At 40.0% G+C, this 14,633-nt stretch overlaps 1 protein-coding gene across 4 annotated transcripts in view; it reads left to right on the top strand.

Moving 5' to 3' along the window:
* GOLPH3L (golgi phosphoprotein 3 like) overlaps window positions 1–13,067 on the top strand; it is a 55,309-nt gene extending 42,242 nt beyond the window's left edge. For 3 of the 4 annotated variants that reach the window (XM_086392476.1, XM_086392477.1, XM_086392475.1), the window contains one exon: window positions 10,646–13,067. In XM_086392476.1, the coding sequence (XP_086248602.1) occupies window positions 10,646–11,073 (428 nt within the window). In that variant the 3' untranslated portion in view covers window positions 11,074–13,067. Of the gene's footprint in view, window positions 1–1,218; window positions 1,908–10,645 lie in introns of those variants that run through there. The other variant, XM_086392478.1, reaches the window with a different exon arrangement.
* Window positions 13,068–14,633: the final 1,566 nt, after the last annotated feature.

The raw sequence follows: 14,633 nt of genomic DNA, 5'->3' as shown, positions 1-14,633 counted from the left end.
ACAGACCCATCTGCGTCCTGAGAAATCTGTATGCAGATCAAGAAGCAACAGTTAGAACTGGACATACAAAAACAGACTGGTTCCAAACCAGGAAAGGACTATGTCAAGGCTGTATATTGTCACCCTACTTATTTAACTTATATGCAGAGTACATCATGAGAAATCCTGGGCTGGATGAGGCACAAGCTGGAATCAAGATTGCCGGGAGAAATATCAGTAACCTCAGATATGCACATGACACTATCCTTATGGCAGAAAGCGAAGAAGGACTAAAGAGCCTCTTGATGAAAGTGAAAGAGGGGTCAAAAAGTTGGCTTAAAGCTCAACATTCAGAAAACGAAGATCATAGCATCCGGTCCCATTGCTTCATGGCAAATAGATGCGGAACAAATGGAAATAGTGACAGACTTTATTTGGGGGGGCTCTAAAATCACTACAGATGGTGACTGCAGCCATGAAATGAAAAGACACTTGCTCCTTGGAAGAAAAGTTATGACCAGCCTAGACAGCATATTAAAAAGCAGAGGCATTACTTTGCCAATAAAGGTTTGTCTCATCAGAGCTATGGTTTTTGCAGTAGTCATGTATGGATGTGAGAGTTGGACTATAAAGAAAGCTGAGTGCCGAAGAATTGATGCTTTTGAACTGTGGTGTTGGAGAAGACTCTTGAGAGTCCCTTGGACTGCCAGGAGATCCAACCAGTCCATCCTAAAGGAAATCAGTCCTGAATGTTCATTGGAAAGACTGATGCTGGAGCTGAAACTCTAATACTTTGGCCACCTGATGCGAAGAACTGGTTCATTTGAAAAGACCCTGATGCTGGGAAAGATTGAAGGTGGGAAGGGGACGACAGAGGATGAGATGGTTGGATGGCATCACCAACTTGATGGACATGAGTTTGTGTAAGCTCTGGGAGTTGGTGATGGATAGGGAAGCCTGGGGTGCTGCAGTCCATGGGGTCGCAAAGAGTCAGACACAACTGAGTGACTGAACTGAACTCAACTGGTCAAGTATATCCAGTTTGTCACTAGGGATTACTTCAAATACTATTTTTGTGTCCCCACTTTCACCCCATACTAGATTGTAAATTTCTTGAGGACAGGAATAGGGACTGTTTTTCAATACAGACTGTTTTACATTCTTACCACCAGTGTGTGAGAGTTTCAGTTCCTTCACACCCTCATCAACACTTGTTATTCTCTGTCTTTGTAATTTTAGCTATCCTAGTGATACATGGGAGAAGGCAATGGCAACCCCACTCCAGTACTCTTGCCTGGAAAATCCCATGGACAGAGGAGCCTGGTGGGCTGCAGTCCATGGAGTCGCTAAGAGTCGGACACAACTGAGCAACTTCACTTTCACTTTTCACTTTCATGCATTGGAGAAGGAAATGGCAACCCACTCCAGTGTTCTTGCCTGGAGAATCCCGGGGACGGGGGAGCCTGGTGGGCTGCTGTCTATGGGGTCACACAGAGTCGGACACGACTGAAGCGACTTAGCGGCAGCAGTGATACATAGAGGTATCACATTGTGATTTTTATTTGCATCCCCTAATGACTAATGATGTTGAGCATCTGTATATGTGTTTATTGGCCATTTGTATATTTTCTTTGGAGAATTGTCTGTTCAAATCCTTTGCCCATTTTTAAATTGGGTTTGCTTTCTACTATTGAGTTGTACTTTTAAAATATGTTCTAAATACATATCTTTTCAGATACATGATTTGCAAAAATTTTCTCCAATTCTATGGGTTGTTTTTTCAGTTTCTGAATGGTATCCTTTGAAGTATAAGTTTTTTATTTTGATCCATTTCACCTAATTTTTTTCTTTTGTTACTTATAATTTTGCTGTAATTAAAATTGAAATAAAAATTTCAGTTGAAAATAAAAATAGTTTAACTTATCTAATCCAGATGGCTTTTTTTTTTTTTTTCTTTTATTTTTTTAATTAAAAAAAATCACATGCTCCCCATCCTGAACCCTCCTTCCTCCCAACCTCCCCATACCATCCCCCTGGGCCTTCCCAGCGCACCAGCCCCAAGCATCCAGCATCGTGCACTGAACCTGGACTGGCATCTCGTTTCATACATGACATTTCACATGTTTCAATGACATTCTCCCAAATCTTCCCACCCTCTCCCACAGAGTCCATAAGACTGTTCTATACATCAGTGTCTCTTTTGCTGTCTCGTACACAGGGTTATCGTTACCATCTTTCTAAATTCCATATACATGCGTTAGTATACTGTATTTATGTTTTTCCTTCTGGCTTACTTCACTCTGTATAATAGTCTCCAGTTTCATCCACCTCATTAGAACTGATTCAAATGTATTCTTTTTAATGGCTGAGTAATACTCCATTGTGTATATGTACCACAGCTTTCTTATCCATTCATCTGCTGATGGACATCTAGGTTGCTTCCATGTCCTGGCTATTATAAACAGTGCTGCGATGAACATTGGGGTACACGTGTCTCTTTCCCTTCTGGTTTCCTCAGTGTGTATGCCCAGCAGTGGGATTGCTGGATCATAAGGCAGTTCTATTTCCAGTTTTTTAAGGAATCTCCACACTGTTCTCCATAGTGGCTGTACTAATTTGCATTCCCACCAACAGTGTAAGAGGGTTCCCTTTTCTCCACACCCTCTCCAGCATTTATTATTTGTAGACTTTTGGATCGCAGCCATTCTGACTGGTGTGAAATGGTACCTCATAGTGGTTTTGATTTGCATTTCTCTGATAAAGAGTGATGTTGAACATCTTTTCAAGTGTTTGTTAGCCATCTGTATGTCTTCTTTGGAGAAATGTCTATTTAGATCTTTGGCCCATTTTTTGATTGGGTCATTTATTTTTCTGGAGTTGAGCTGTAGGAGTTGCTTGTATATTTTTGAGATTAGTTGTTTGTCGGTTGCTTCATTTGCTATTATTTTCTCCCATTCTGAAGGCTGTCTTTTCACCTTGCTAATAGTTTCCTTTGATGTGCAGAAGCTTTTAAGTTTAATTAGGTCCCATTTGTTTATTTTTGCTTTTATTTCCAATATTCTGGGAGGTGGGTCATAGAGGATCCTGCTGTGATGTATGTCAGAGAGTGTTTTGCCTATGTTCTCCTCTAGGAGTTTTATAGTTTCTGGTCTTACGTTGAGATCTTTAATCCATTTTGAGTTTATTTTTGTATATGGTGTTAGAAAGTGTTCTAGTTTCATTCTTTTACAAGTGGTTGACCAGATTTCCCAGCACCACTTGTTAAAGAGATTGTCTTTAATCCACTGTATATTCTTGCCTCCTTTGTCAAAGATAAGGTGTCCATATGTGCGTGGATTTATCTCTGGGCTTTCTATTTTGTTCCATTGATCTATATTTCTGTCTTTGTGCCAGTACCATACTGTCTTGATAACTGTGGCTTTGTAGTAGAGCCTGAAGTCAGGTAGGTTGATTCCTCCAGTTCCATTTTTCTTTCTCAAGATCGCTTTGGCTATTCGAGGTTTTTTGTATTTCCATACAAATTGTGAAATTATTTGTTCTAGCTCTGTGAAGAATACTGTTGGTAGCTTAATAGGGATTGCATTGAATCTATAAATTGCTTTGGGTAGTATACTCATTTTCACTATATTGATTCTTCCAATCCATGAACATGGTATATTTCTCCATCTATTAGTGTCCTCTTTGATTTCTTTCACCAGTGTTTTATAGTTTTCTATATATAGGTCTTTAGTTTCTTTAGGTAGATATATTCCTAAGTATTTTATTCTCTTCGTTGCAATGGTGAATGGAATTGTTTCCTTAATTTCTCTTTCTGTTTTCTCATTATTAGTGTATAGGAATGCAAGGGATTTCTGTGTGTTGATTTTATATCCTGCAACTTTACTATAATCATTGATTAGTTCTAGTAATTTTCTGGTGGAGTCTTTAGGGTTTTCTATGTAGAGGATCATGTCATCTGCAAATAGTGAGAGTTTTACTTCTTCTTTTCCAATTTGGATTCCTTTTATTTCTTTTTCTGCTCTGATTGCTGTAGCCAAAACTTCCAAAACTATGTTGAATAGTAATGGTGAAAGTGGGCACCCTTGTTTTGTTCCTGACTTTAGAGGAAATGCTTTCAATTTTTCACCATTGAGGATAATGTTTGCTGTGGGTTTGTCATATATAGCTTTTATTATGTTGAGGTATGTTCCTTCTATTCCTGCTTTCTGGAGAGTTTTTATCATAAATGGGTGTTGAATTTTGTCAAAGGCTTTCTCTGCATCTATTGAGATAATCATATGGTTTTTGTTTTTCAATTTGTTAATGTGGTGTATTACATTGATTGATTTGCGGATATTGAAGAATCCTTGCATCCCTGGGATAAAGCCCACTTGGTCATGGTGTATGATCTTTTTAATGTGTTGTTGGATTCTGATTGCTAGAATTTTGTTTAGGATTTTTGCATCTATGTTCATCAGTGATATTGGCCTATAGTTTTCTTTTTTTTGTGGCATCTTTGTCAGGTTTTGGTATTAGGGTGATGGTGGCCTCATAGAATGACTTTGGAAGTTTACCTTCCTCTGCAATTTTCTGGAAGAGTTTGAGCAGGATAGGTGTTAGCTCTTCTCTAAATTTTTGGTAGAATTCAGCTGTGAAGCCGTCTGGACCTGGGCTTTTGTTTGCTGGAAGATTTTTGATTACAGTTTCAATTTCCATGCTTGTGATGGGTCTGTTAAGGTTTTCTATTTCTTCCTGGTCGAGTTTTGGAAAGTTGTACTTTTCTAAGAATTTGTCCATTTCTTCCTCGTTGTCCATTTTATTGGCATATAATTGTTGATAATAGTCTCTTATGATCCTTTGTATTTCTATGTTGTCTGTTGTGATCTCTCCAGTGTCATTTCTAATTTTATTGATTTGATTTTTCTCCCTTTGTTTCTTGATGAGTCTGGCTAATGGTTTGTCAATTTTATTTATCCTTTCAAAGAACCAGCTTTTGGCTTTGTTGATTTTTGCTATGGTCTCTTTTGTTTCTTTTGCATTTATTTCTGCTCTAATTTTTAAGATTTCTTTCCTTCTACTAACCCTGGGGTTCTTCATTTCTTCCTTTTCTAGTTGTTTGAGGTGTAGAGTTAGGTTATTTATTTGACTTTTTTCTTGTTTCTTGAGGTGTGCCTGTATTGCTATGAACTTTCCCCTTAGGACTGCTTTTACTGTGTCCCACAGGTTTTGGGTTGTTGTGTTTTCATTTTCATTCGTTTCTATGCAAATTTTGATTTCTTTTTTGATTTCTTCTGTGATTTGTTGGTTATTCAGCAGCGTGTTGTTCAGCCTCCATATGTTGGAATTTTTAATAGTTTTTCTCCTGTAATTGAGATCTAATCTTACTGCATTGTGGTCAGAAAAGATGCTTGGAATGATTTCTATTTTTTTGAATTTACCAAGGCTAGCTTTATGGCCCAGGATGTGATCTATCCTGGAGAAGGTTCCATGTGCGCTTGAGAAAAAGGTGAAATTCATTGTTTTGGGATGAAATGTCCTATAGATATCAATTAGGTCTAACTGGTCTATTGTATTGTTTAAAGTTTGTGTTTCCTTATTAATTTTCTGTTTAGTTGATCTATCCATAGGTGTGAGTGGGGTATTAAAGTCTCCCACTATTATTGTGTTATTGTTAATTTCTCCTTTCATACTTGTTAGCATTTGTCTTACATACTGCGGTGCTCCCGTGTTGGGTGCATATATATTTATAATTGTTATATCTTCTTCTTGGATTGATCCTTTGATCATTATGTAGTGACCTTCTTTGTCTCTTTTCACAGCCTTTGTTTTAAAGTCTATTTTATCTGATATGAGTATTGCTACTCCTGCTTTCTTTTGGTCCCTATTTGCATGGAAAATCTTTTTCCAGCCCTTCACTTTCAGTCTGTATGTGTCCCCTGTTTTGAGGTGGGTCTCCTGTAGACAACATATGTAGGGGTCTTGTTTTTGTATCCATTCAGCCAGTCTTTGTCTTTTGGTTGGGGCATTCAACCCATTTACGTTTAAGGTAATTACTGATAAGTATGATCCCGTTGCCATTTACTTTATTGTTTGGGGTTCGAATTTGTACACCATTTTTGTGTTTCCTGTCTAGAGAATATCCTTTAGTATTTGTTGTAGAGCTGGTTTGGTGGTGCAGAATTCTCTCAGCTTTTGCTTATCTGAGAAGCTTTTGATTTCTCCTTCATACTTGAATGAAATCCTTGCTGGGTACAATAATCTGGGCTGTAGGTTATTTTCTTTCATCATTTTAAGTATGTCTTGCCATTCCCTCCTGGCTTGAAGAGTTTCTATTGAAAGATCAGCTGTTATCCTTATGGGAATTCCCTTGTGTGTTATTTGTTGTTTTTCCCTTGCTGCTTTTAATATTTGTTCTTTGTGTTTGATCTTTGTTAATTTGAGTAATATGTGTCTTGGGGTGTTTCGCCTTGGGTTTATCCTGTTTGGGATTCTCTGGGTTTCTTGGACTTGGGTGATTATTTCCTTCCCCAGTTTAGGGAAGTTTTCAACTATTATCTCCTCAAGTATTTTCTCATGGTCTTTCTTTTTGTCTTCTTCTTCTGGAACCCCTATGATTCGAATGTTGTAGCATTTAATATTGTCCTGGAGGTCTCTGAGATTGTCCTCATTTCTTTTAATTCGTTTTTCTTTTATTCTGATTCATTTATTTCTACCATTCTATCTTCTAATTCACTAATCCTATCTTCTGCCTCTGTTATTCTACTATTTGTTGCCTCCAGAGTGTTTTTAATTTCATTTATTGCATTATTCATTGTATATTGACTCTTTTTTATTTCTTCTAGGTCCTTGTTAAACCTTTCTTGCATCTTCTCAATCCTTGTCTCCAAGCTATTTATCTGTGATTCCATTTTAATTTCTAGATTTTGGATCAATTTCACTATCATTATTCGGAATTCTTTATCAGGTAGATTCCCTATCTCTTCCTCTTTTGTTTGGTTTGGTGGGCATTTATCCTGTTCCTTTATCTGCTGGCTATTCCTCTGTCTCTTCATCTTGTTTAAATTGCTGAGTATGGGGTGTCCTTTCTGTATTCTAGCAGTTTGTGGAGTTCTCTTTATTGTGGCTATTCCTCACTGTGTGTGGGTTTGTACAGGTGGCTTGTCAAGGTTTCCTGGTTAGGGAAGCTTGTGTCAGTGTTCTGATGGGTGGAACTGTATTTCTTCTCTTTGTTCAGTCGCGCTGTGGGGAGGGAGGGAGGGATGCTGCAAGCAAATAACACTGGCGTGCGCTCGCAGTGCCTCAGCCACACTGGGTCTGCCCCCGCTCACTGCGCGTGTAGCCTCCCTGCCCACACTGCTCGGGCTCTAGGTTGTTCCGCCGGGAACAATCCAAGGCTGGCCCTGGGTTGCATGTACCTCCCAGGTCCAAGCCGCTCAGGTTCAGGCACTCGGGTAGTCCTCAGAGGCGCAGACTCAGTTGGGCCTGAGTATTGTGCTCTTCCCAGGTCCGAGCAGCTCAAGTGATGAGGTGTTTGGCGAGCGCCAATGCTGCGACTTATCGCCTCCCCGCCACTCGGTTATCTGGGCGCAAAACCGGCGCACCTTCTTAGGCAGATGTTAACCGTCCAGACCCCCAAGAAGTTTTAGTTAGCAAAGAAGCCTGCTTACAGTTTTATAGATAATGTCTCTCTGGGGCTGCGATTGCCCCCTTCCGGCTCTGGCTGCCTATCACCGGAGGGGGAAGGTCTGCAGCCGGCTATCTCTGTTCAATTCTTTGTTCCGTGCACGGGCCTGGCGGTCTTAGGTTGGGGCTGGCTTTTCGCGTAGTAGATATCCCACAGTCTGGTTTGTTAGCCCAAATTATTTCGCTCAGATAGTGCTCAGGGTATTCAGGCCAGATTCTTACTCTAAGCGATGCAGCCCGCGCTGCGCCTCCCTGCCCAGCCCCCGCTTGTTAATGGCGCCTGCAGGCGTCTGCGCTGCTTCTCCACTGGGGGAGTTACCGTAGGACTCGCAATCTTCGAGTTTTAATTGTTTATTTATTTTTTCTTCCTGTTATGTTGCCCTCTGTGCTTCCAAAGCTCGGCACAGATTCGGCAGTGAGAAGGTTTCCTGGTGTTTGGAAACTTCTCTCTTTTTAAGACTCCCTTCCCGGGACGGAGCTCCGTCCCTCCCTCTTTTGTCTCTTTTTTTGTCTTTTATATTTTTTCCTACCTCCTTTCGAAGAGTTGGATTGCTTTTCTGGGTGCCTGATGTCCTCTGCCGGCATTCAGAAGTTCAGACTGGGTGTTTTAAACACAGAAATATATTTTCTCACAATTCTGGAGGCTGATGGCAGAAACGGCGGCTGCAGGATCAGTAGCAGAAAGAGCAGCAGCAGTATGTATCCCAGATGGCTTTTATTTTTCTTACCTAATTACCTTGCCTAGAACTTTCAGTATGGTGCTGAACAGGAAGGATGAGAATGGACTTCCTTGTCTTATCCTTGATCTAAGATGACAACATTCAGTCTTTCCCTATTAAGTAATATGCTAGCTGTGAGGTTTCCATAAATTCCTCTATCAAGTTCAGAAAGTTTCTGTCTATTCCTAGCTTATGGAGTGTGTTTATGACGTTAAGAGTGTTGGATTTTATCAAATGCTTTTCTTTTGTCTATGGAGATGATCATTTGGTTTTTGCTTTTCATTTTATTGATTTTTGTATTTTAAATCAAACTTACATTTCTGTTTTAAGTCCCCCTTTATCGTATTACGTAGTTTAGGGATGGGGTTGTTTGTTTTTTTCCTTCAGCTGAGCCATACTGCTTGTAGGATATTAGTTCCCTGACCAGGGATTGAATCTATGCCCTTGGCAGTGAAAGTGCACACTGGACTGTCAGAGAGTTCCCTGTGTCTTTATTATACTGCTAGATTTGTTTGTACATATTTTGTTCAGTATTTTTGTACCTATATACATAAGAGATACTGGTCTATATTTTCTTGTGAAGTTTTGTCTCATTTTAGTATCAGAGGAATACTTAATGTTTAGACTAAGGAAGTGTTCCCTCCTCTGCCTCTTCTTTTTTTTTTTTAAGTGTTTGTGAAGAATTGGTATTAATTTTCCATTAATGTTTGGTAGAATTACCAGAAAAGCCGTCTTGACTACGCTTTTCTTTGTGGGAAGTTTTAAAGTTACTATTCAGTCTGTTTACTTGTTATGTGTGCTAAGTTGCTCCAGTCATGTCCGATTCTTTGCAATCCAGTGGACTGTAGCCCACCAGGCTCTGTCCATAGGATTTTCCAGAAGAGAATGCTAGAGTGGGTTACCACGCCCTCCTCCAGGGGATCTTCCCAACCCAGGGATCAAATTTGTGTCTCTTATATCTGCATTGGCAGGTTGGTTCTTTACCAGTAGCACCACCTAGGAAGCCTTTTACTTGTTATTGTGTGTGTGTATTAGTTGCTCAGTCATATTTGACTCTTTGCGACCCCTTGGACTGTAGCCCACCAAGCTCCTCTGTCCACGGAATTCTCTAGGGAAGAATACTGGGGCATTGGGTGGGGGTGGGGGTGCCATTCCCTTCTCCTCAGGGGATCTTCCCAACCCAGAGACAGAACCCAGTCTCCTGCATTGAAGGCAGATTCTTAACTGTCTGAGCCACCAGGGTATTATTATAGTTCTATTGAAATTACCTCTTTCTTGTTGAGTCAGTTTAGGTAATTGTGTTTCAAGGAATTTGTCCATTCTTCTAGGTTGTCTAAATTGTTGTCATACTGTTTTCCATAGTATTCCTTATAACCCTTTTACTTTTTGTAAGTTTAGTAGTAATGTCTCCTCTTTCATTCCTAATTTTAGTAATTTTGAGTCTTCTCTTTTCCTTGATCACTCTGGGTTTGTCAGTTTTTTTCATCTTTTCACTGAACCTGAGTTTTATTTTATTGATTTTCTCTATTGTTTTCATTTTCTGTATTTCCTCTCTATTGTTTGCTTTATCCTGCTTGCTTTGGTTTAGTATTTTCTTCTTTTTCTAGTATTTTAAAGTTAGAAGGTTAGGTTATTGATTTGACATCTCCTTTTCTAATACAAGACTTCCCTGGTGGTTCAGATGGTAAAGTATCCACCTGCATTGCGGAAGACCTAGGTTGGGAAGATCCTCTGGAGAAGGGAATAGCTTCCCACTCCAGTATTCTTGCCTGGAGAATTGCATGGACAAAGGAACCTGGCAGGCTGCAGTCCATGGGGTTGCAAAGAGTTGGACAGGACTGAGTGACTTTCACTTTTCTAATATGGCATTTGGATCATAAATTTCCGTCTTTACACTGCTTTAAGCTGCATCCTATAAGTTTTGATATGTTCATTCAACTCAAAAGTACTTTTTAATTTTTTCTTATAATTTCTTCTTTGACTCATTGGTTATTTCAGAGTGTGTCTTTAAATTTCCACATATCTTTTTAATTTCCCAAATGTCCTTCTGTTATCAATTTATAATTCCACTGTGATTGAATAGCATACTTTGTATGTTTTCAATTCTTTTAAATTTATTAAAGCTTGTTTTATGGCCTAACATATGATGTATCATGGAAAATGTTTCATATGCACTTGAGAAGTATGTGCATTCTACTGTTATAGGGTAGAATATTCTATAGATGTCTTCTGAAATCTAATTGGTTTATAGTCTTGTTCAAGCATTCTATTTATTTTTCCCATAGGTGAGACCTGGAACCCTTTCAAATTACAGTACCAGCTGAGAAATGTAAGAGAGAGAATTGCAAAGAACCTAGTAGAGAAGGGTATTCTAACCACTGAGAAGCAGAATTTCCTCCTATTTGACATGACTACTCACCCAGTGACCAATACAACAGAGAAGCAACGACTAGTGAAAAAACTTCAAGATAGTGTCCTAGAGCGGTGGGTAAATGACCCTCAGCGTATGGACAAGCGAACACTAGCACTGCTGGTGCTAGCCCACTCCTCCGACGTGCTAGAGAATGTCTTCTCCTCTCTGACAGATGACAAGTATGATATGGCAATGAATCGAGCCAAGGACCTAGTAGAGCTGGACCCTGAGGTAGAGGGGACAAAGCACAGCGCCACGGAGATGATCTGGGCTGTGCTGGCAGCCTTCAATAAATCGTAGCAGCTGTTGGGTTTCTCCTTTTCCATTGCTGGCCAGTGACTATCAGAGACACCATCACCGAGTTTTGTGTGATGAGATGTTTTCCATCATTTTTTTTTCCCTCTTGAATCAAATTTGTTATTTGGGGAAAGCAACTTCAGGGCTTCTCCATAGACCTTGTCTCTTATAAGCAGGCTTTATATCTCCCTATACTTCGACTCCAGAGGTGAATAAATTGGGTGAACCAGCACTCACCCGGTAAACATTTTCTCTCATTTCTTGGCTCACTTCCATCCAGTGTGCTTTTGGATTATCAGGAATATTTCAGTGAGATTTGGATTTCTCTAGCCATAGAATGTGAGTGAGATGTAGAGCAAACCATTTATCTCATTTTTTAAAATTTGTTTTCTGTCTTAAATATATGTTTTCAGCCTATCTCTCAGGCTCTGCTAAGTAATGTAGCTTATTGAAGTAACCATCTCTTTGAATAAGGGGCAGTGGAAATAAAACTGATTTTTGGAGCAGATGGTCTCTGAGATATAAATGTATGTTCCACTACTGATTTTCTCATCTTTCCTTTTCTAAATTGAGACTATTCCAAATGTGATTACCTGGTTCTCACAGTCCTAGAACCATAAATATATTCTCTACTCTCTCTCAGCATTGTCCTACTCCATCATTCATTAGAACAGAAATCTAAATTAAAAAAAAAAATGCATCTCTTAACCACCTCTTTTATGCAGTCACCAATACAATTTGCAAAGAAGGAAAGTGGCATCAGAATTTCCACTCTTTAGCATATGACTATCTGGATTCCTCCAGGCTACTTTAAGTGTCTCTACTCTGATTGAATTTAGGGAGTTGTAAATTTCAATTGCTGAATAGCACCATCCTGAGTCCAGACAATATATGTAAACTCTAGATCTTGTTCCCTGTTTTGGCTTCCTACATAAATTGATGGGTGGGCGTGCTCAATCACTTCAATCGTGTCCAATTCTTTGTGACCCTATGGGCTGTAGCCTGCCAGGTTCCTCTGTCCATGGGATTCTCCAGACAAGAATACTGGAGTGGGTTGCCATGCCCTCCTCCAGGGAATCTTTCCAACCCAGGAATGGAACCCGCGTCTCTTAGTCTCCTGCATTGGCAGGCAGGTTCTTTACCACTCGTGCCACCTATTCTGTGTGTGTTTAAAGGTCCTGGAAGTAGTTTTATCTATATTTAATCCACAGATGCCCTCCTAGTCATTAGTCTTGTCTCAACACAATCCTTTGTCTAACTCATTCTTTAAAACATTTTTTAAGTCAGTAGTAAATGCAAAGAGAAGCTTATTGAGAAAAATCGTATTCAGAAGGGCAATTTGATGTTAAAAGCATCCTATATAAGTCCAGCATTTGGGAATATAAAGAGGACAGGCACCAAACTGTGCTAATGTCAAGCATTTAATGCTGATACTTGAATGGATCTTGCCTCTTGACCACTACAGAGAAACAGTCTATCAAAGGGCTAATACAGATGACCCAGACCTGATATCAAATTTTCCTGATCAGAAGTAATTAAATGAAAGATTGTAACTTTCCCTCCTCTAAAATTGTCTAGCCCCACAAAATTCCCCAACTCACTTAACTTTTTTTCACTTTAGGTTATCGCTTAGGTGACTAAAGATAAAAAGTTTAAATGAAACAAATTCCTAAAAAATGTGAAGCTGAGAAGAGCTTCAGTCTGGCTCCCTAAAACTATAAAATCCAGTCCATGGATGTGTCTACCTGACTTAGTTTTTCTTTCCATTTGAACAGTTTGGCATGAATTTAAACCAGGTTTTCCTGTGGAGAGTTTCAGCTTGATTGGGAGAGTGGAAATTGAGTTCCTTCTGGCAACTCTTGGTCAGTGTTTATTTTTATATTGTATCTCATTAAGATGAGGATGTCTTCAGTTTGAATCTGCATAATGTTCACTGCAAAACACCATTTAATGCATATGGCCTTCGCATTTCTGTGTAATAAAGATCAATTATTGGCTCCCTGGTCTCTGTGCAGTTTTACAACTAAAGTTATTTTAACTTGAAATAACCTTTCATACAAGGCCAGTAACACTCCCCGCTTACCCTAGGATACCAGCCTCTGTTTCATTCTGTGTGGAAAACTGTGTATGCATGCTCAGTTGCTGGGTCATGTCTGACTCTTTGTGAGCCCATGGACTGTAGCCCGCAAGCTCCTCTGTTCATGGAATTTCCCAGGCAAGGATACTAGAGCGGGTTCCCATTTCTTCTTCCAGGAGATCTTCCTGATCCAGGGATTGAACCTGCATCTCCTGCATTGGCAGGCAGATTCTTTACCACTGAGCTACCTGGACTCCCTTGTGGAAAATTAGGAATACACAAATATTAGTTTTACATATATATATACACACATACTGGACGGCAGGGCACATTAAATCTAACCCAAACACCAGCTAATGTAAAGTCTGGGAATAGTGTCTCCATCTCAAGCAAAATCAGTTACCCAATTACATCATTATTACCAGGAAGAGAATGAGTATATTCTAGTCTATTAATAACTACTTGCAAGTGACACCTGAACTCACTGAAGAGCTGAAAGTCTTAAGTTCCAAGTGTAGGTAACAAACCTAACTATAACAGAGTTTCAGTTCAGTTCAGTTCAGTCGCTCAGTCGTGTCCGACTCTTTGCAACCCCATGAATCGCAGCACGCCAAGCCTCCCTGTCCATCACCAGCTCCCGGAGTTCACTCAGACTCACGTCCATCGAGTCAGTGATACCATCCAGCCATCTTATCCTCTGTCGTCCCCTTCTCCTCCTGCCCTCAATCCCTCCCAGCATCAGAGTCTTTTCCAATGAGTCAACTCTTTGCATGAGGTAGCCAAAGTACTGGAGTTTCAGCTTTAGCATCATTCCTTCCAAAGAAATCCCAGGGCTGATCTCCTTCAGAATGGACTGGTTGGATCTCCTTGCAGTCCAAGGGACTCTCAAGAGTCTTCTCCAACACCACAGTTCAAAAGCATCAATTCTTCGGCGCTCAGCCTTCTTCACAGTCCAACTCTCACATCCATACATGACCACAGGAAAAACCATAGCCTTGACTAGACGAACCTTTGTTGGCAAGGTAATGTCTCTGCTTTTGAATACGCTATCTAGGTTGGTCATAACTTTCCTTCCAAGGAGTAAGCGTCTTTTAATTTCATGGCTGCAGTCACCATCTGTAGTGATTTTGGAGCCCCAAAAAATAAAGTCTGACACTGTTTCCACTGTTTCCCCATCTATTTCCCATGAAGTGATGGGACCAGATGCCATGATCTTCGTTTTCTGAACGTTGAGCTTTAAGCCAACTTTTTCACTCTCCACTTTCACTTTCATCAAGAGGCTTTTTAGTTCCTTTTCACTTTCTGCCATAAGGGTGGTGTCATCTGCATATCTGAGGTTATTGATATTCCTCCTGGCAATCTTGAGTTTACAACATGTGAAAAGAAAGATAATTGACCTTGTAATGTCTACAGCATAAGGGGGGCTTCCCAGGTGGCGCCAGTGGTAAAGAATCCACCTGCCAATGCAGGAGACATAAGAGACTCG

This window comes from Bos grunniens, chromosome 3, assembly GCF_055505025.1.
Source record: "Bos grunniens cultivar Pamir isolate PY7600 chromosome 3, Bosgru_T2T1.0, whole genome shotgun sequence".
NCBI classification, from domain to species: domain Eukaryota; kingdom Metazoa; phylum Chordata; class Mammalia; order Artiodactyla; family Bovidae; genus Bos; species Bos grunniens.
This window is presented reverse-complemented; position numbering and strand designations above follow the sequence as displayed.